The sequence below is a fragment of the Hydra viridissima genome, unplaced genomic scaffold (assembly GCF_058129835.1).
Source record: "Hydra viridissima isolate aposymbiotic clone 2 unplaced genomic scaffold, HvirCarnegie_v1 scaffold_7, whole genome shotgun sequence".
Classification (NCBI taxonomy): domain Eukaryota; kingdom Metazoa; phylum Cnidaria; class Hydrozoa; order Anthoathecata; family Hydridae; genus Hydra; species Hydra viridissima.
This window is the reverse complement of record NW_028324306.1, coordinates 5255982-5278218: the sequence shown is the minus strand read 5'-3', so window position 1 is coordinate 5278218 and position 22237 is coordinate 5255982. Positions and strand designations below refer to the sequence as shown.

Genomic DNA, 22237 nt, shown 5'->3' with positions numbered 1-22237 from the left:
TTCATAGAAATGAGACATGGCTGAAAAAAGGATGCGGACTATTTGATGTAAAAATGGGGGCATTTGACGGGGCTGAAGTTTGCGAATTAGTGGTGCTATTTTTGTTAGAAAAGCTATAATCCGTTTATAATAAAAGTTTTATAGGTATTTACATAGACGATGGTTTAGCGGTTTTTGAAAATATAAGTGGCCCAGAATTAAAAAGAGTAAAGAAAACAATTACAAAAATGTTTAAAGAATATGGATTAAACATTACCATTAAATGCAACCTTAAAATCGCTAACTACCTAGATGTTACTTTGAGCTTAAACGATTCTACTTACCAACCCTATAGTAAGCCAGCAAATCAAATAAACTATATTCATAAGGAATCAAACCATCCTCCGAATATTATTATGCAATTACCCATTTAATTGAAAAGCAGGTTATCAAGACTTACATCAAGTAAGAAAATATTCGGCTAAGCGATTAAGTGTTATGAGGAGGCATTAAATAAAGCAGGATATAGTTATAAATTAAAATATAATAACACTCGTAATAATACCAGAAAGAAATATAATCGAAAGCGTAACATTATATGGTTCAACCCACCATTTAGCAAAAATGCCATCACAAAAGTCGGCAATCATTTCTTGATTTGGTAGAAAAACATTTTCCATCTAAGCATATTTTGAACAAGATATTCAATAGAAACAATTTAAAAGTCAGTTACAGCTGCATGCCGAATTTAAAATCTATAATAAACTGGCATAACCAATAATCATCGACGATTTTGAAGATCGAAATAAGAAATCCTGCAATTGTATCAACAGGTTGTATTGTCCCCTAAATCAACTTTGCCTAAAAGAAAACATACTTTACAAAGCCGTTAGAAAGAAAACATACTTTACAAAGCCGTTACATGCAAAATATAGTTGACCATGAGAGAAACACGGTTTTTTGAGATATACCCCAACTCTATCAAATGTTTGACCTCGACTTTTAATAAATAATCAACCCAACAAATCTATTTCTGCAAGTAAATATTCATTTTTTTAATCAGTCGTACAACACATTATTTATGCCTTTTTTTCTTCAATTCACAGGTCGGCATTGCTGCCTCTTTCGTGGCATAACAAAGAAAGAGATCAAAATAACTCCTGAACTTCGAAAACATAATGTTTCACATAGAACACTTTATTCTTTAAGAGATAACTTAAAGTCTTTTCAGAGCTTTGGAGGAATTTTAAAGAATGAGAAGCTTTTCAACAATGTTATTGATCAATCTTTGTTTAATATTCCTCTGGATCATGTAAATTAGTTCTTTTTATTTAAATAATGCTGTTATACGACAAAATTATTACAATTGTTTTTATTAACTTTAACAGGTTGCAGTGCCTGCATTACATATATCTCCGGGTATCTACTTGAAATGTTTTATTATGTTGGAAGATGAGTGTCATTTAATTGATATAAAACTTGCTGGAGAACTTGCATTAAGAAATAAAACTATTGGTAACGAAGAATTTGATAAGTTTATTTCCATGCATATCCAATCAAGTCTTTTGAATAGAGTTATTACAGATTGTCTTGAAAAAATTGTTCTTCTGCAAGACACAGTTGGAATATAAGTTTTGCGTAATCCAGAAAGAGCAGAAGATATTTTGAAAGTATATAAACCAAGAATTCTTTATTATGAATTGAGAAAAAACGAAAAGAAATTGCTTTTTAGTTAAAAATATGAGTTATTAAATTTACTATTAACAAAAATTTATAGATAAAACTTGCTTTACAACTTTGTTCAAACTAGGATAATAAAATTTAATAAAGAGGGTGAAGTTTTTGTAATTTTAAATTATCAATAATTTTTTTAATTTGCACAAATATAATTAAAAAATTAAACATCTGTAAGTTTTGTTTACCTAATTTAATTAATCAGTCATTAGTCATTAGAATATGTCATTAGTCAATAGAACTGCAAAGTTTACACGAATGTTACGAACTAGACAAAGTGTCAGGACCATGCATTCAAAAACTAGATGAAATATTAAAAGAAAATAAAGTTTAAAGACAAGCCTATCATGGGAAATGTTTTGTAGGAAACCATGTTCACTAAATGCCTAAGGTAGTTGGTTTAATACTATAAATACATACACACATACATACAACGTGCATGCATGCCTGCATGCATGCATGCATACATACATACATACATACATACATACATACATACATACATACATACATACATACATACATACATACATACATACATACAGGGTGGCCCATAATTAGTGTCCCATCTTAAAAAAGCAATTCCTTGAAAACTAGGGATGGAAAACTATTGATTTTGCTTTGGTTTTTGATATTATTATATATTTTGATCTATTTACTGCTGCCTTCACTCACTTTACTTGTTTTTTTAGCAATGACAAGACCATCACCATATCGGCAAAGTATTATTGATTTTCATGAGAAAGGAGTTTCAGCACGCGACATCCAGACTAGACTCAAAGTGCCGCGAAAGCTTGTTTATAGAACAATTCAACGCTTCAAAGCATTGAGAACAATGTCAGATCGTCCACGCAAAGGAAGAAAGCGCTCCGTGGTGACTGATGCAAAAATCAAGCAAGTTCGTGAACGGGTGCGCCGCAACCCAGAACGCAGTATGCGACAAATGGCCAAACAGCTCCAAATTTCTCGAAGTTCTCTTGGAAGAATTACCAAGGATTATCTAAATTTGACAGCTTACAAGAAAAATCCTGCACAGCTTTTGTCTCAGGCATCAAAGCAGAAGCGCAAGGATCGCTGCAAGGATCTCCTCGCCCGTTTCGCCAACAACGCTCATCTCAACATCGTTTTCACAGACGAGAAGATTTTTACAGTTCAACAACATCACAATGTGCAGAATGATCGTGTCTACGCTTCCTCAAAGCCTAATATCACAATACAAAAGGCAGCACATCCTCTTTCAGTAATGGTGTTCGCGGGTATCAGTGCCACCAAGAAGACACCATTGATTTTTGTTCAACAAGGCGTTAAAGTAAAAGCCCAAAACTATCTGAATGACGTTTTGATCAAAGAAATACTTCCATGGAGTCAAAAGGAGCTTCGTAGACATTGTTGGACATTCATGCAGGATAGCGCTCCAGCCCACAAAGCCAAAATTGTGCAAGATTGGCTCGGCCGAAACACCCCCGATTTCATCAAGCACAATGAGTGGCCTCCAAGTAGTCCCGACTGCAATCCAATGGATTACTCAGTGTGGAGTGTTCTGGAAGCTGAAGCGTGCAAAAAACCGCATAAAACGATTGATTCTCTGAAGAAAGCGCTTCAAAAAGCATGGGATTCGCTTTCACCCGCCTACTTGCGTGCCACCGTAGATGACTTTCCAAAGCGTCTTGAAGCTTGTGTGAAAGCCGATGGTCGACATTTCGAAAAAAATCTTTAAATTTTATTTGATATTGTTAATAAATTGTTTATCAAAAAGTTTTATGTGTTTTCCATCCCTAGTTTTCAAGGAGTTGCTTTTTTAAGATGGGACACTAATTATGGGCCACCCTGTACATACATGCATACATACATACATACATACATACATACATACATACATACATACATACATACATACATACATACATACATACACATACATACATACATACATACATACATACATACATACATACATACATACATACATACATACATACATACATACATACATACATACATAAATGTATGTGTGTATGCATATACAGTGGGGTGCAAAAAAAAAGCCACACTAATATTTTTTCTTCATTTTAAGTATAAAATGTATAATCAAGCAAAACAAAAAAAATTGGATGTGTCAGTGAAAAATTTAGGACTGAAAAGGTATGTTTATATATAAACTAATATTTACATAAATAAAATCTTTAAGAAAAAGATTAATATGGACACATTTAATATTTTAGAAAACATCTAACGGATGTAGAAATTGGACGAATTATTGAAGCTGCTGACCAAGGAGAGTCTCATAGAAGCATTGGAAAGCGTTTTAAAGGAGAAAACTCAACTATTAGTAGATTGGTAAAGAAGTATAAACACACTGGTAAAACTGAAAGGTCTGCTGGATCTGGGAGAAAGCCTAAAACTTCAAAAAGAGCAGATCGCTACATTCTTAACGCTGTCAAAAAAAATCGTAAAATCACATGTTCTGAGATAAAACTAGATTTGAACCTTACTAATATCTCAAAGTGGACAATATCTCGCAGAATAAAAGCATCGGGTTGTTTTTTTTCTGGAAAGCAAATTAAAAAACCCTTTGTTAGTGAAATCAATCGAAAAAAACTATTAAAGTGGTGCATTGAGCACAAAGATTGGACATGTGAACAATGGGCTAAAGTTATTTGGAGCGACGAGTCTCCTTTTGTTTTGTTTTATAATGGTCGATCTCACTGTTGGAAATTAATTGGGGAAAAATTCAACCCCCAAACATGCAAGGCAACAATTAAACATGACAGAAAGATTAATGTTTGGGGTTGTTTTAGTGCACACAAAGTTGGAAAACTTTACCGGGTGAAGGGCATCATGGACCAGCATATGTATCATAAAATCTTAGTTAATCAGCTTGGACCAAGTATAAAAGAACTTTTTCCTAATAGTGACTACATCTTTCAACATGATAACGATCCTAAACATACAGCACGGTTGAATAAAAGATATCTAGAATCTAAATTAATACCAGTTATGTCTTGGCCAGCACAGTCTCCTGATTTAAATCCAATAGAAAACCTTTGGTCTATATTGGATAGAAAATTGAAAGATCGTAGAGCAACAAATGAAGATGATTTGTTCCAAATTCTTCTTGATGGTTGGAATGCTTTGCCAAACGATTTATTAAAAAGACTTGTAGATAGTATGCCTTCCAGATGCGCAGAAGTCATAAAAAACAAAGGATGGCCAATTAAGTACTAAAACAGCTGAAACCTAAAAAATGCTTTACAAATCCTAATTTCTTTTTATTATATGTAATATACAATGATGTTATAAACATTTTTATCAAAATTGTCCTATAATACTTTTATTATACGAGTCTTACTCATTTTTTGTTGCTGTTTTTATTAAAAAAACTAGTGTGGCTTTTTTTTTGCACCACCCTGTATGTGTATTTACAACAAACTGTTTTATTATATATAATAAAAAAGTGTATTGCATAAAATAATATATTTAAATCTGAATGTTTATAATGCCTTGATTTATGAATTGATTTGACATTTTTTGATATTTTTTTATTTATAGTATGAACAATAGCTTGACTTACGCCATTCCATTCCAGAGCTAGTTGGATTTATAGATACTGGTGTTCACTCACTACCTATCGATGTGAGCCAGAATTTTAAAAAGTTATTTTCATATTATTCTAAATGTCGTAATATTATGAAAAGCTTACACTATTTCAAAGATAATGATATTCAGGAGCTTGGTAAATATCTAACTAATTTTTCAAACACAACGTTATTTAAACGTTGGATTTTCGTTGTTTATTGGTCACGACGTCAATCCACCAAATACCAACGTTATATTAACGTCGAAATAATCAACGTGGCTAGATAACGTAATGCTCACGTTTTATTGACGTTTGATTTCATAAGCTTTAAATGCGTCGTATTTCTTATTATTATCAACGTTACATCAACGTTCGGTCAACGTTGAAAAAAAAATTTTTTTGATGGCTTAAAATCACAGTTTTAAGCAACTTAAACTTAAACCATTTGCGTTTTCTAATAATTACTTAATGAATGTAATTTTAATCTTGTATCACAAGGCGAAAATAAATCCAGAATATTTAGACTTCACTATCTGTTTATATTTGTTTATAATTTTTCGCTTATTAGTAAGTAACGTTACATTTATACTAAAAACTAATCTAAATTCTATTTTAATGCCAGGTCGAATTTCTAACCTTACTTTAATTACTTGAAGTCGATGTAATAAAATTGCTTATAACATTGTATATAATGTATACAATATTATAAACAAATATAAAAGTGTTGGTCAGTTATATATTTTTAGTATTCATTTAAATGAGTTTCCAATCTATTTTTTACTTCAACAATATGTCTTGTGCATAACAATGATAAACACTAAAATAATTAATGTGCCTATTACATAGGCTATTTTATTAACAAATATGTTATGCGCGCAGTGTTTGTTTTAATGGACAAAAATTTTTTTTAATCATAAACATTAGCAACATTGTGTATTCATTTATCAACATAAAACAAAATTGTTTACTTCTTTGTGCATTATAAAAATACATGCTATATATATATAGCATGTACTTTTATAATAACATAAACAATGTTTTTATAACATAAAAACACTTTTTATTTATAATATTATATATAAAGCATAATATGTTTATTATGTGTAAATACAAATATCAAAAGAAATATAATTGATGTGCGTTTGACTATTAACTAAATATAACTAAATATGTAGAACAGTATACTTATTAACAAATTAATTAATGTTACTTAAGTTATTTATCAATCAGTTAATTAAAAGTTGTTTAGCTTTGAGTAGTTTAGGTTAGTAATAGTTACTTATATGAGTTTTAAAAACTTTGTTTTCATCAATGGTTTAGTTTTAGTTAAGCATTTTACTTCTGAAAAATTGTTTATAGAAATTAGATTATTTAATAAAATGGCATCTCGGTTAAGGTGGTAACCCTAGAAATAAATGTTGATTTTTGATAAAATTTTCAAAAAAATTATTTCTATTATATTTAATTAAGAAATTTATTACCTTTTCAAAAATGTATAACATGAATAAGTTTTATTAATATGATTGTCAACAAATTGATATAATTGTGAATTGGTTGTTGTTACTTTCCCTAGCAACGCCCTAGCAACATGTAAATGCCCTTAAAAATGCAGCAGAAAACTATTTTTTAAACATTTTTATGGCTATACTTTAAAGCTATATAGTGACTATTAGCTATACTTTTAAACCTAAAACACTTTTTGAAGTTAAAAGGATAGGCATGAAGTGTGTCTGGTGACATGAATTGCTTATCTAATTGCTAATTGCTTAGTTACAGCTGTTGTTGGTGATAAAGTTTTAGATTATCAGGCTTTCTCAAAACACTGTAAAGGTTGTACAATGTGGAGATCCAAGGAAGGTACACCTGAACATGATAGATGGAAAGTAAATCATGATTGTCATATAAACCATACTAAATCCTCTGGTGCCATGGAAGCTGCCGGTGCTATTCAAATGTTTGCACGTTCCATTCAGAAAAACAATATTTATTTATTCTCAATATATAGGAGATGGAGATACTTCTTCTTTTAAAGAAGTTGTTGAATCTAATCCTTACAAAGAGAATGGAATTAACATTGAGAAATTAGAGTGTATTGGCCATGTACAAAAGCGACTTGGTACTAGAATTCAAAATTTAGTGAAAAACTTTAAAGGGACAAAAACTCCAATACATAATAAAGGGAAACTTACTGATACTATTATTAATTCCATGCAAAACTACTATGGTCTTGCTATTCGGAGAAACTCTGATAATGTATACGCGATGAAGAAAGCTATTGGAGCCATTCTTTACCATTGCACCGCACTTAAAGATCCTGCATGTCGCCATGCTATGTGTCCCAGAGATAAAAATTCTTGGTGTAAGTGGCAACTTGATCAACTAAATGGTACTAAGTTTCATAAAGATAAAATTAATTTACCAATATGGATCTATTTAAAGCTGAAACCAATTTTTCAAGACTTATCTGATGATAAATTGCTAACCAAATGCCTCCATGGACAAACGCAAAATGCAAATGAAGCATTTAACGCAATTATATGGACTCGCTGTCCTAAAAATGTATTCTTATCCAGAAGAACGTTTGAATTGGCAATTATTTCTGCAGTTCTTCATTTCAATGATGGTGGGGAAGGAGTAAAATCTGTTTTGGAAAGTTTTGGAATTAAAGGACAAATAACTTCCAAGAAACTAATGGAGGCTGATAATAAACGTGTTAAACACATGAAGCACAAATCTTCTAATATGGTGTTAAAACAGCGTAAAAAACTAAGAAAAATTAAAAAAGGTACAGTGGATGTTGAGGTTTCAAATGAAAAACAAACTTCATATATACCTGGTGGTTTTTAAGCATTATTTTTGAAATACTTTATTTAAAGTCTCATTTCCCAGATTTAATAATTTTTGAGACATTCCACATTTCAAAACATGGTTTTTTAAAAATGGTATGGATTTATGAACTGAAATTTTCAGGACATTTTTATAAGACATTGATAAATCATTTCTCATAGGATTTTTTAATATAAAGGGCAAATTTCAGATTTATATGAAATTTCGTACTAATTTGAGTGACAAAATAAATAAACTCTGAAATATTTTGTATAACTTTGGAGTTATCGAGGCAAATCAAAAAATCCTATGATAAATGAAAATATTATATATAATAAACATTTCTGCAAAATTTCAAAGCTGTAGAGTTATTATTTAGTAAGATGTTATGTTTTCAAATACACCCCATTGTTTGAAGTTTAACTAATTTATTTTTGGATAATCAAGGCAAAAAAATTTTTGAATGATTTTTTTTTTTTAATTTTTTGAAATAGAGTCAAGTTTTACTAAAAAATATCAATAAATAGCTTAAACTCAAAAAATAAATTATTTCTAGGGTTACCACCTTAAGTAAATGGAGAAGTTTTAAACGATTAGTTAATGAGGTATTAGAAGAAGAAAGTGAGAATGATACTTATTCTGTTGATAAAAATGTTGCTGTTGACAGTTATGTTTATGGTGGAAGTGTTTTAAAGAGTTATGACCAAATAGTTAGAAATAGCGTTACATTAACCTCTTGTACTTATGATGATTTTGATATCTCATGTAATTCATCTTATGATACAACTGCATCTTGTACAAATAATGATTTTCAAACATTGAACTCATCTGATAAGCAATTTAATGAATTGGAAACAACATAATTATTGCAAGATCTGGCATCTTGGGCGTCCCGAAATAGATTGACACAGATAGCAATAAATGAAGTATTAGGTATCCTAGTTAAAAATGGTCATTCCAATGAACTACCAAATGATTCAAGAACCTTACTTAAAACACCAAGGTCTGTAGAAACTGTGAATGTATGTGGAGGGAGTTATGTGTACATTGGAATTGCTTTACGAATCATAAGAGCCTTGAATGAAAATAATGGTTACACAAAAAAAAAAAATAGAATGGAGTGTTAACCTTAATGGTTTGCCTTTGTTTAAGTCTTCTTCTACACAGTTATGGCCTATTCTTTGTAAGTTTAGCACTTTAAACCCATTTATTGTTGCACTATATTGTGGTGAGAAAAAGCCAAATAATGTTGATGACTTCATGAAGGATTTCTTAACAGAGTATGATAATTTAAAAACAAATCACTTAATTTACCATGATCGATCCTACTTAGTTTCAATAAAGTATTTTACATGTGATGCTCCAGCAAGACAATTTCTCAAGTGTATTAAAAGCCACACTGGTTACTTTAGTTGTGAGCGGTGCACAACACAAGGTGAATGGAAAGGAAGAATGGTTTTTCATGAACTTCATTGTTCTAAAAGAACTGACTATAAGTTCAGTTTACTAAAATATCTTGAACACCAACTTCGACAGAGTCCTCTAATAAGTTATGGGATTAGTTGTGTGAATCAATTTGTTATAGATTATATGCATTTGATATGTCTAGGTGTGGTAAAACGACTTATAAGTTTTTTAAAATTTGGTCCGCCGGTATGTCGTCTCTCCGAACTTCAAATTAGTAGAATTTCAGAAAGTCTTGTTCAACTAAATGGATGTATGCCAAGTGAGTTTGCAAGGTAGCCTAGATCATTAAAAGACTTCAAAAGATGGAGTTTCGTCAATTTTTACTCTATACTGGACCTGCTGTTTTAAAAAAAACCTTATCAAAAGCTTTCTATACCCATTTTGTCACACTTAGTGTAGCTATTACAATTATGTCATATACAAGCGCATCAAAAAGGTCAGAAGTAATGTTAGATTATGCAAATGAACTTTTGCTGTGATTTGTGTCCGAGGCAAAAGTTTTGTATGGACAAACATTTACATCTTATAATGTGCACACTTTAATCCACCTAAACGAGGACATAGTAAATCATAAAACAAATCTTCATGAATTATCTACTTTTTCATTCGAGAGTTATATGTACATATTAAAAAAGTTTATTAAGAAATCCCAAAATCCACTTGCACAAGTTGTGAAGCGTTTGTCTGAGTTAGAAAAATCAGGTTCATCGTTTTCTTCAAAAGCTGTTTTCACCACTTTGTCAAAAGAAGAGAAAGATCGTTGGTTTTTACTTGGGTCAAACAGCTTTGCTATATTATGTAACAATTTTTTTTTGTGTGATATACTTAAATCTTATCAAATAACAAGTTTGTATACAAATTCATGTGATTCAAAAAAGATTAATATTGGTTATGTTCAAAGAAATGTTTGTATGAAGCAGAAAGTTTTAAAAACCATGGCACAAATGAGAGATAAGGTAGTTTAGAACCAGTATGTAAATTTTTGGCACTATCTGATGTAAACATTTTTATTTTTCATTCCTGTGATGATATTTTCATTTTTTTACACTAAAGTGTACAACAAAGTATGGATAATCGAGGCAAATTATTTTCAACTTTTTTTTTTTCAATTCTTCAATATTTATCTTATTATATAAAAAAAAAATTTATCAAAAAAAATTTTTTATAGGTGAACCACCTTAACAGAATTGTCTATGAAATATTGATTTTCTTGAATTGTAAAATTTTGCGTAGTAGGAGGTTCCGTAACGTCTGGAGCAGTGAGGTCTATCAACTCATACCAATGATTGGCATTAAAATTTATTACAGGAATATTTCTTCAATTCATTTTGAAAACTGATCAAGTTCATTCTATAAATATAAAATTGTGATCAATATTGCGTTATGATTGTGCTTAAAAGGATTAGATAACTTTTTTTTAGTTACAAACTCAATTAAATAATTTAAAAAGATACCTTTATCTAAGAGTCAGTATTGATTTGAAACCATGATTACGGATCTTGTTGTCATCATCTTTAATCATGACATTGAGAATGTTTTTAGGTCTTAGGCAGAATGCGCTATTTTTAATGTTTTGCTTCACAATATGATTCACATCATTAAATGGGAGAATATTTATTCGAACGATGGCGGAAAAAAGGCGAGGAGAGTAGTGCAGCTTGGATGGTGTCTTTATTTCAAACCATGCTGGAGCATAAACTTAAACAATAAAGTAGACCAGTTTTTTTAGAGACTGGTTTGGTTGATTGTCTCTTGTATATAAACAGAGAATGCGAATAGCTAGAGTTAACCACCTTGCATGGTTAAGTAGACCAATTTTTTAAGCAGCCCATTTAACAGCAACTTTACCTGACCCTACTCCTTTGTAATACTTAAATAAAAGTCTTTGGTCACTAATAAGGTCTTTCAGTACTTCTTTTGGAATATACACATCAATTATAGGATTTGTGACAGGTTCAAACAAAATTTGATGTAAATCCTGAATATTTTCAGCACATCTTTTGCCAAGAAGGCCACTAAAGCTTCCTGGTCCAGTTGTTAAACCATCTAGTTTTTCAAAAAGAGCTCTTAAAGGAAGTTCGTTTTGATGTAGCGCGCACCCAATGAGGTGCAGTTTTCGTTTTAACAATTCTTCAAGTTTTACCACTGAACCACTTATTGGGCCAGTATTGGTAGCAGTATTATCAAGAAGAACTGCCTGAATACTTTAAACACTATTAAATTCTTGTAAAACACTGAACGTCTCTTTTGCAAGTACTAAACCAGTTCCGCCAATAATAGGAATTGTTCTATTAGTCAAATAGGTTCCAGTAGATTTTCCATCTTCATAAGTAAATGTGAGGTGATGTTCAGGTTCAATAGATTTTTTGAGGAACTCACCTTCAGGTGAGTTTATTATGCAAGAAGTTCGAGTGTTCTGATCAAGTTTTCTATTCACACCAAGGCAAAGTAACTGTTTTTTTTTTCTAGCTCTTTACCTTCACTAACTATCTTTACTTGTGCTTTAGCCCTATCTAATTTGGACTTGTCTATAAAGATGTGATTTATATCAACATCTTTTCTCAAAATATGTTTAATGTCATGTAGAAAAGCAGTTGCAAGAGCTGCACTTAAGTTTGACGAACACTCATTTCTGACTAATTCCATAGCAAACCTAAGAAGTTTAAAGATGTAGTCTTCAGGAAATTTGTTTATTAGTTGCCATTCAGCTTCTTTCTGAAAGAAATTGCAGCATACAAAATTTGCGTATACTTAAAATATATCAATAAAGTTACAATAAGTTTACCTCAATTTCAGATGAACAGCTAGCTTCTTCAGATGACATTGTTTGTTGTATGAGAGATTCTGCTTTATCGACTACCCTTTGAGATAGTTGTTGTCGCTCATTATCAACCCTCTTGCTTCTTTTGAAAGCTACACTACCGTGCAAAAGTCTCCGCTCATGTGTAATATTTGCAAGGAACAGTAAATGCAATACATTTTAGGATGATTTTAAATATATAAAAAGAAAAAAATGTTAATATAAAAAGTTGATGAGGCCAAATCATAATTTGCATACTTTTTCCTTTTCTTTTTGTTTCAAATAATTTTGTTTACCTTTGTTTTGTTGAGTTCTGCTGCTAAAAACATGGCAGAAATTTTTCTATATGAATAACCTTTTTCACGTAAAATACATATAAAGTTCTTCAGTATTCTTTATTAAATTTAAAACTGCACAAAAGTTTTAACCAAAATATTTTTTGTAAGCTTAGGTTTGACAGTAGCATGATACTTTCCGGCATGTAAGGATGTTTTCAGTAATTTTAATTGGTTGCTTTTAATAGACTTATGTTTATATTTATACTTGAAAATGGCATTAGTGTGCGCATTTAATGTCTTGAATTTAATAAAGAATTTGAGAAATGGTGAAAGTAAAGAAAGAATATTGTGAAGAACTTCGTGGCAAAATATGTATTTTACGTGAAGAAGGTTATTCATATAGAAAAATTGCTTCCAGGTTAAAAATATCCGAATCAGGTGTGAGATATGCTCTACAACGATTGCATGATATTGGTTCCAACAGTGACAGATCACGTTCTGGAAGACCAAGAGTTACATCACGGCAAGAAGATACGTTTATTGTTGTGTCCAGCAAAAGAAATAGAAAAATTCCAGCCACAATTTTAACAGCAGAACTCAACAAAACAAGGGTAAAGCCAGTATCAACTGATACTGTAAAAAGAAGACTAAGATCAGTCAACTTAATTGGACGCATTGCTGCACGTAAACCTTTGTTGAGGGCAGTAAATAAGAAGAAAAGATTGGAATGGGCAAAAATGCATAAAAATTGGGGATTAGAAGATTGGAAGAAAGTCCTATGGACAGACGAGAGTAGGTTCGAACTTTTTGGTACCCGACGTCGCGTGCATGTTAGGCGTTTACCTAATGAAAGAGTGCTTCCTCAATGTATACAAAGTACTGTAAAACATGGAGGTGGTAATATTATGCTTTGGGGATGTTTTGGCAATGGGTTAACTGGAGATTTAGTTAAAATCACATCTACCATGGATAAACACATGTACCATAATATTTTGGTTAAGCACGCGATTCCATCGCGTGCTTAACCAAAATATTATGGTACATGTGTTTATCCATGTGTTAACCAAAATATTATGGTACATGTATTCGTATAATTGGGAAAGGATTCATCATGCAGCAGGACAACGATCCAAAACATGCATCTGGATTATGCAAAAATTATTTGAAACTAAAAGAAAGGGGAAAAGTTTGCAAAATTATGACTTGGCCTCCTCAATCACCATATCTATCACCCATCGAAAAGTTGTGGGATGAACTGGATCGGAAGATCAGAGAAGCAGGTGAAACATCTTTTATTAATCAGCAAATGCTATGGGAACGTTTGCAAAAAGCTTGGAATGAGATAACAGCGGAAACCATGAATAAATTATTAGCCCGAATGCCAAGATTATGTGCTGCTGTTATACGCTCCAAGGGGTCTCATATTGATGAAAATAAAATTTAACATTTACAACTTTGTATATTAACATTTTCTTGATTTTATATATTTAAAATCATCCTAAAACGTATTGTATTTACTGTCTAATTCATTGTTTAATAAACAATTAAAAATAAACGCAATTTTCTTGCAAACTTTTGATACTTTATTGAAATATTACAAATGAGCGGAGACTTTTGCACGGTAGTGTACTTTATCAACTGAAGAAAGTTGATAAGCTCCTTTTGTACCAGTTTTCTGCCTCTGATCTCGAAGATAAACTCTATCTTCAAGAGGTACTTTCGCGTTTTGAGGGCAAATACATATAATATGTTCTTCTGAGCATTTTGTTTTATTGCATGATACTTTTCTATCACTGCAAGGTAGCATATCAAATGAGCAAGAACAAGCAGAAATATTGAAAAGCTTATCCAACTTTGCATCAAGATTTCGTTTAGTAATTGCTCTACCATGCTTTCGATTAATGTTTTTCACTAGAATGAGAAGATCCTTTACCTTTCTAGCAATTGATTTGTCAGTTATTAGAGGTAGATTTGGATTCATTGCAGCCCAAATTGATTTTAAATTATTTTTAATTTGCTCAGTAATTTCTATGATATCTGCAGTTGGCTTTACATGAATAAGATAGAAGTAATATTAAATAACCTGTCTGTAAGTGCTCGACTTCATCATTAATAATTCACATGACCCACCATCATACTTCTTTCAACTTGTTTTTCGTGTAATAGGAGTAACTATAATTTTCGGCATTTTTTTATTGTTGATATTTGTAATTCTTGTTCAAGTTTTTGTTTACTATGTTATATTTATCTGTTTATTCATTTAACAATCGCCAGGTGCGATAAATTTGATTGGCTGCTGTAACTTAACAAACATTTTTATTGGTTGCATTATATATTCAAAACGAGATATTTTGAAACGAGGTACTTGTTTGGAATTTAAAATTTCAAAGATTGAAATTCCAAATACTTTAGAAACTTACAAATTTAGGGCATAACTGAAAACTTTAAATGCAAATCCGCAAGCCATTTTTAATACAGTATTCCTAAAATTTGATGGAGTTGTTGTTATACCCTAGTAACAGTAACTGCAACATTACTCAATTTGATATTCGAAAAAAATGTTAAAATCGACCTACCCTAAGATATATATATATATATATATATATATATATATATATATATATATATATATATATATATATATATATATATATATATATATATATATATATATATATATATATATATATATATGAACGTTCAAGAGCTGTCAAAAAAACGTTTGAAGTGAACGTCAATACAACGTTCGCTATCTGTTAATTGAACGTTCGATGCGAACGTTCAAGAACTGTAAATCGGAGTTCACAAAAGTTGGTTCACGTAACGTTTGCAGCGAACATTAAACGAACCTAAACGAAAGTTCGGACAACGTTTCTTGAACGTTATTTGTTAGCTGGGTATATATATATATATCGTTTGATGTAGTTTAGTATTAAAATAATTCAAAACTCTTGTTCGTTGAAAAGTGCTCAATACTAAGGAAATTTATTTAGATTTCATATAAATTTCAAAACAGAGCGGTTTATAATTATAATTAAAAACAATAAGAAAAAACTTATTATGGAACTTTAAGTTTCGTTCCTAACGGCAATCATCAGCCATATATAACAAAATTAAAAATTAAACGTTAAAATGACATTTAGAATTACGGTGGCGTGAGCTCTAATGACTCCATGTAAACAAAATTTTAAAAGAATAACGTGACGTAAACGTAACGTGAACCAACCAGGATCAATCTTCGGTATAAAATGAGGAATAAGGAACTTATTCTTGTGCCTGCATTTTGAGACTATTTCACTTCTTGTATTAAGTAGGTTATCTCCTTAATACATCAAAACTTGAAACTCGTTTAAACAAATGGTTTCAAACTCTTGATGCTGGGTTGTATGGTTTGCATTTTTTAATAATCTTCCATATGACTAAGATGTGAAGTTTTTTTCTTTTAATTTCCATACCTCTTTTAATAGCTCTGTATAACTCTTGTACCTAACTGCATTAAAAGATTTTAAGTGGTAAGCATACCCAGCTTTAAAAGATGTTTCGCTAAGTCCTAAATACATTTTTTCTTAATATTCCGGATTGTCCGAAAAGGCGGTGGCCTGATAAATGATGTTGTTGGAAAGGCAACGATTGTTCATTGGACATTTGCTTTTGTCAGTGCTGTTGCATTTCATTTCATTAGTTTTTGCCTCCTTATTCAAAGTGCTTTTGTTGTGAGAGTTAATAATGGATTTTATATTTGGCATGCAAGTAGAACTAAATTTGATTGTGTTTCTATTAAATATTTTACGAAGCCTGTGGTTAACTGGGAAGTGGAGGTCGATGAGGTTCAAAAAACATTTACCTATTTTTGTAACAACATTTGCACTGAAAGGAGGATTATACCAAATTATCTTACGTTTATGGTTGCCGTTTGTTAATTTTATACTTGGATGGTACGCAAGTTCGCAATTGTAACCCGATTTTTTCAAGGCTTCTTGATAAGGAGGAATACTTTCTTTAAAAATCGCTTCACTTGACGATGCTCTGATAATCTTAATTCAATAGTTTTAGGAATACTTTTTATTACACTCGGTGGATGATTATAACGAGTATGTATATAATTAAGTATATTATCTGGTTTGCGATATGGTTGAAAAGAACTAACGTTAAAGTTTAGTGTTAAATCGAGATTGAACTATTTTCAAATTATATTTAAATAGAGATAAGAAGATTATTATTTTCAAAAATTTGCACAAAATGTTTCTATATTCTCTCTATTTCCTGACCACTTTTGTTCCTAAACATAGCTAGTTCATCATCTCGATATATTCCGAAATTGCTTTTATCATAAAACTGCGAGATTTGATGCCATATAAAAATCGCCACTTATTGACTAATGTTTACGTCACTTTATTCTTTTAAAATTTTGTTTCCATGGAGTCATTAGAACTTACGCTATCGTAATTCTAAATGTAAATTTAACGTTAAATTTTTAATTTTGTAATATATGGCTGATGATTGCCGTTAGGCATTAAACTTAAACTTTCATAATAAAAGTTTTTTCTTTATTGTTTTTAATTATAATTATATATATATATGTATATATATAAGTATATATATATATATAGTATTGTAGAAATTATGTTAGTATTTCAAGTAAGAGCGCTCAATACAGCGTAGAATAAATAAGGCAAATTTATTATTATTATTATTATACAAACTAAAGAATTAGCTTGCACAGTGGGTCAAGTTGTGCCAAAATTAAAAAAAAAAATTTTGTTCAACGTATGTTTAATGGCAATAGTTGTTTTCCATACTTATCAAGCTATTGATTTGAAACCATGATTACGGATCTTGTTGTCATCATCTTTAATCATGACATTGAGAATGTTTTTAGGTCTTAGGCAGAATGCGCTATTTTTAATGTTTTGCTTCACAATATGATTCACATCATTAAATGGGAGAATATTTATTCGAACGATGGCGGAAAAAAGGCGAGGAGAGTAGTGCAGCTTGGATGGTGTCTTTATTTCAAACCATGCTGGAGCATAAACTTAAACAATAAAGTAGACCAGTTTTTTTAGAGACTGGTTTGGTTGATTGTCTCTTGTATATAAACAGAGAATGCGAATAGCTAGAGTTAACCACCTTGCATGGTTAAGTAGACCAATTTTTTAAGCAGCCCATTTAACAGCAACTTTACCTGACCCTACTCCTTTGTAATACTTAAATAAAAGTCTTTGGTCACTAATAAGGTCTTTCAGTACTTCTTTTGGAATATACACATCAATTATAGGATTTGTGACAGGTTCAAACAAAATTTGATGTAAATCCTGAATATTTTCAGCACATCTTTTGCCAAGAAGGCCACTAAAGCTTCCTGGTCCAGTTGTTAAACCATCTAGTTTTTCAAAAAGAGCTCTTAAAGGAAGTTCGTTTTGATGTAGCGCGCACCCAATGAGGTGCAGTTTTCGTTTTAACAATTCTTCAAGTTTTACCACTGAACCACTTATTGGGCCAGTATTGGTAGCAGTATTATCAAGAAGAACTGCCTGAATACTTTAAACACTATTAAATTCTTGTAAAACACTGAACGTCTCTTTTGCAAGTACTAAACCAGTTCCGCCAATAATAGGAATTGTTCTATTAGTCAAATAGGTTCCAGTAGATTTTCCATCTTCATAAGTAAATGTGAGGTGATGTTCAGGTTCAATAGATTTTTTGAGGAACTCACCTTCAGGTGAGTTTATTATGCAAGAAGTTCGAGTGTTCTGATCAAGTTTTCTATTCACACCAAGGCAAAGTAACTGTTTTTTTTTTCTAGCTCTTTACCTTCACTAACTATCTTTACTTGTGCTTTAGCCCTATCTAATTTGGACTTGTCTATAAAGATGTGATTTATATCAACATCTTTTCTCAAAATATGTTTAATGTCATGTAGAAAAGCAGTTGCAAGAGCTGCACTTAAGTTTGACGAACACTCATTTCTGACTAATTCCATAGCAAACCTAAGAAGTTTAAAGATGTAGTCTTCAGGAAATTTGTTTATTAGTTGCCATTCAGCTTCTTTCTGAAAGAAATTGCAGCATACAAAATTTGCGTATACTTAAAATATATCAATAAAGTTACAATAAGTTTACCTCAATTTCAGATGAACAGCTAGCTTCTTCAGATGACATTGTTTGTTGTATGAGAGATTCTGCTTTATCGACTACCCTTTGAGATAGTTGTTGTCGCTCATTATCAACCCTCTTGCTTCTTTTGAAAGCTACACTACCGTGCAAAAGTCTCCGCTCATGTGTAATATTTGCAAGGAACAGTAAATGCAATACATTTTAGGATGATTTTAAATATATAAAAAGAAAAAAATGTTAATATAAAAAGTTGATGAGGCCAAATCATAATTTGCATACTTTTTCCTTTTCTTTTTGTTTCAAATAATTTTGTTTACCTTTGTTTTGTTGAGTTCTGCTGCTAAAAACATGGCAGAAATTTTTCTATATGAATAACCTTTTTCACGTAAAATACATATAAAGTTCTTCAGTATTCTTTATTAAATTTAAAACTGCACAAAAGTTTTAACCAAAATATTTTTTGTAAGCTTAGGTTTGACAGTAGCATGATACTTTCCGGCATGTAAGGATGTTTTCAGTAATTTTAATTGGTTGCTTTTAATAGACTTATGTTTATATTTATACTTGAAAATGGCATTAGTGTGCGCATTTAATGTCTTGAATTTAATAAAGAATTTGAGAAATGGTGAAAGTAAAGAAAGAATATTGTGAAGAACTTCGTGGCAAAATATGTATTTTACGTGAAGAAGGTTATTCATATAGAAAAATTGCTTCCAGGTTAAAAATATCCGAATCAGGTGTGAGATATGCTCTACAACGATTGCATGATATTGGTTCCAACAGTGACAGATCACGTTCTGGAAGACCAAGAGTTACATCACGGCAAGAAGATACGTTTATTGTTGTGTCCAGCAAAAGAAATAGAAAAATTCCAGCCACAATTTTAACAGCAGAACTCAACAAAACAAGGGTAAAGCCAGTATCAACTGATACTGTAAAAAGAAGACTAAGATCAGTCAACTTAATTGGACGCATTGCTGCACGTAAACCTTTGTTGAGGGCAGTAAATAAGAAGAAAAGATTGGAATGGGCAAAAATGCATAAAAATTGGGGATTAGAAGATTGGAAGAAAGTCCTATGGACAGACGAGAGTAGGTTCGAACTTTTTGGTACCCGACGTCGCGTGCATGTTAGGCGTTTACCTAATGAAAGAGTGCTTCCTCAATGTATACAAAGTACTGTAAAACATGGAGGTGGTAATATTATGCTTTGGGGATGTTTTGGCAATGGGTTAACTGGAGATTTAGTTAAAATCACATCTACCATGGATAAACACATGTACCATAATATTTTGGTTAAGCACGCGATTCCATCGCGTGCTTAACCAAAATATTATGGTACATGTGTTTATCCATGTGTTAACCAAAATATTATGGTACATGTATTCGTATAATTGGGAAAGGATTCATCATGCAGCAGGACAACGATCCAAAACATGCATCTGGATTATGCAAAAATTATTTGAAACTAAAAGAAAGGGGAAAAGTTTGCAAAATTATGACTTGGCCTCCTCAATCACCATATCTATCACCCATCGAAAAGTTGTGGGATGAACTGGATCGGAAGATCAGAGAAGCAGGTGAAACATCTTTTATTAATCAGCAAATGCTATGGGAACGTTTGCAAAAAGCTTGGAATGAGATAACAGCGGAAACCATGAATAAATTATTAGCCCGAATGCCAAGATTATGTGCTGCTGTTATACGCTCCAAGGGGTCTCATATTGATGAAAATAAAATTTAACATTTACAACTTTGTATATTAACATTTTCTTGATTTTATATATTTAAAATCATCCTAAAACGTATTGTATTTACTGTCTAATTCATTGTTTAATAAACAATTAAAAATAAACGCAATTTTCTTGCAAACTTTTGATACTTTATTGAAATATTACAAATGAGCGGAGACTTTTGCACGGTAGTGTACTTTATCAACTGAAGAAAGTTGATAAGCTCCTTTTGTACCAGTTTTCTGCCTCTGATCTCGAAGATAAACTCTATCTTCAAGAGGTACTTTCGCGTTTTGAGGGCAAATACATATAATATGTTCTTCTGAGCATTTTGTTTTATTGCATGATACTTTTCTATCACTGCAAGGTAGCATATCAAATGAGCAAGAACAAGCAGAAATATTGAAAAGCTTATCCAACTTTGCATCAAGATTTCGTTTAGTAATTGCTCTACCATGCTTTCGATTAATGTTTTTCACTAGAATGAGAAGATCCTTTACCTTTCTAGCAATTGATTTGTCAGTTATTAGAGGTAGATTTGGATTCATTGCAGCCCAAATTGATTTTAAATTATTTTTAATTTGCTCAGTAATTTCTATGATATCTGCAGTTGGCTTTACATGAATAAGATAGAAGTAATATTAAATAACCTGTCTGTAAGTGCTCGACTTCATCATTAATAATTCACATGACCCACCATCATACTTCTTTCAACTTGTTTTTCGTGTAATAGGAGTAACTATAATTTTCGGCATTTTTTTATTGTTGATATTTGTAATTCTTGTTCAAGTTTTTGTTTACTATGTTATATTTATCTGTTTATTCATTTAACAATCGCCAGGTGCGATAAATTTGATTGGCTGCTGTAACTTAACAAACATTTTTATTGGTTGCATTATATATTCAAAACGAGATATTTTGAAACGAGGTACTTGTTTGGAATTTAAAATTTCAAAGATTGAAATTCCAAATACTTTAGAAACTTACAAATTTAGGGCATAACTGAAAACTTTAAATGCAAATCCGCAAGCCATTTTTAATACAGTATTCCTAAAATTTGATGGAGTTGTTGTTATACCCTAGTAACAGTAACTGCAACATTACTCAATTTGATATTCGAAAAAAATGTTAAAATCGACCTACCCTAAGATATATATATATATATATATATATATATATATATATATATATATATATATATATATATATATATATATATATATATATATATATATATATATATATATATATATATGAACGTTCAAGAGCTGTCAAAAAAACGTTTGAAGTGAACGTCAATACAACGTTCGCTATCTGTTAATTGAACGTTCGATGCGAACGTTCAAGAACTGTAAATCGGAGTTCACAAAAGTTGGTTCACGTAACGTTTGCAGCGAACATTAAACGAACCTAAACGAAAGTTCGGACAACGTTTCTTGAACGTTATTTGTTAGCTGGGTATATATATATATATCGTTTGATGTAGTTTAGTATTAAAATAATTCAAAACTCTTGTTCGTTGAAAAGTGCTCAATACTAAGGAAATTTATTTAGATTTCATATAAATTTCAAAACAGAGCGGTTTATAATTATAATTAAAAACAATAAGAAAAAACTTATTATGGAACTTTAAGTTTCGTTCCTAACGGCAATCATCAGCCATATATAACAAAATTAAAAATTAAACGTTAAAATGACATTTAGAATTACGGTGGCGTGAGCTCTAAT

General features: G+C 31.0%; 1 protein-coding gene and 2 pseudogenes across 1 annotated transcript; 1 reads left to right on the top strand and 2 right to left on the bottom strand.

Annotated features, from left to right (window-relative positions):
• Positions 1–9205: 9205 nt before the first annotated feature.
• Positions 9206–9859, top strand: LOC149885785 (uncharacterized). The gene has a single exon (XM_090094264.1). It carries the CDS (start codon positions 9206–9208, stop codon positions 9857–9859), a length of 654 nt encoding a protein of 217 aa, XP_089950390.1.
• An 803-nt stretch (positions 9860–10662) lies between these two features.
• On the bottom strand, positions 10663–12872 carry LOC145202516 (uncharacterized; annotated as a pseudogene).
• Positions 12873–15559: 2687 nt separating this feature from the next.
• LOC149885784 (uncharacterized) lies at positions 15560–19287 on the bottom strand (annotated as a pseudogene).
• Between the last annotated feature and the right edge of the window lie 2950 nt (positions 19288–22237).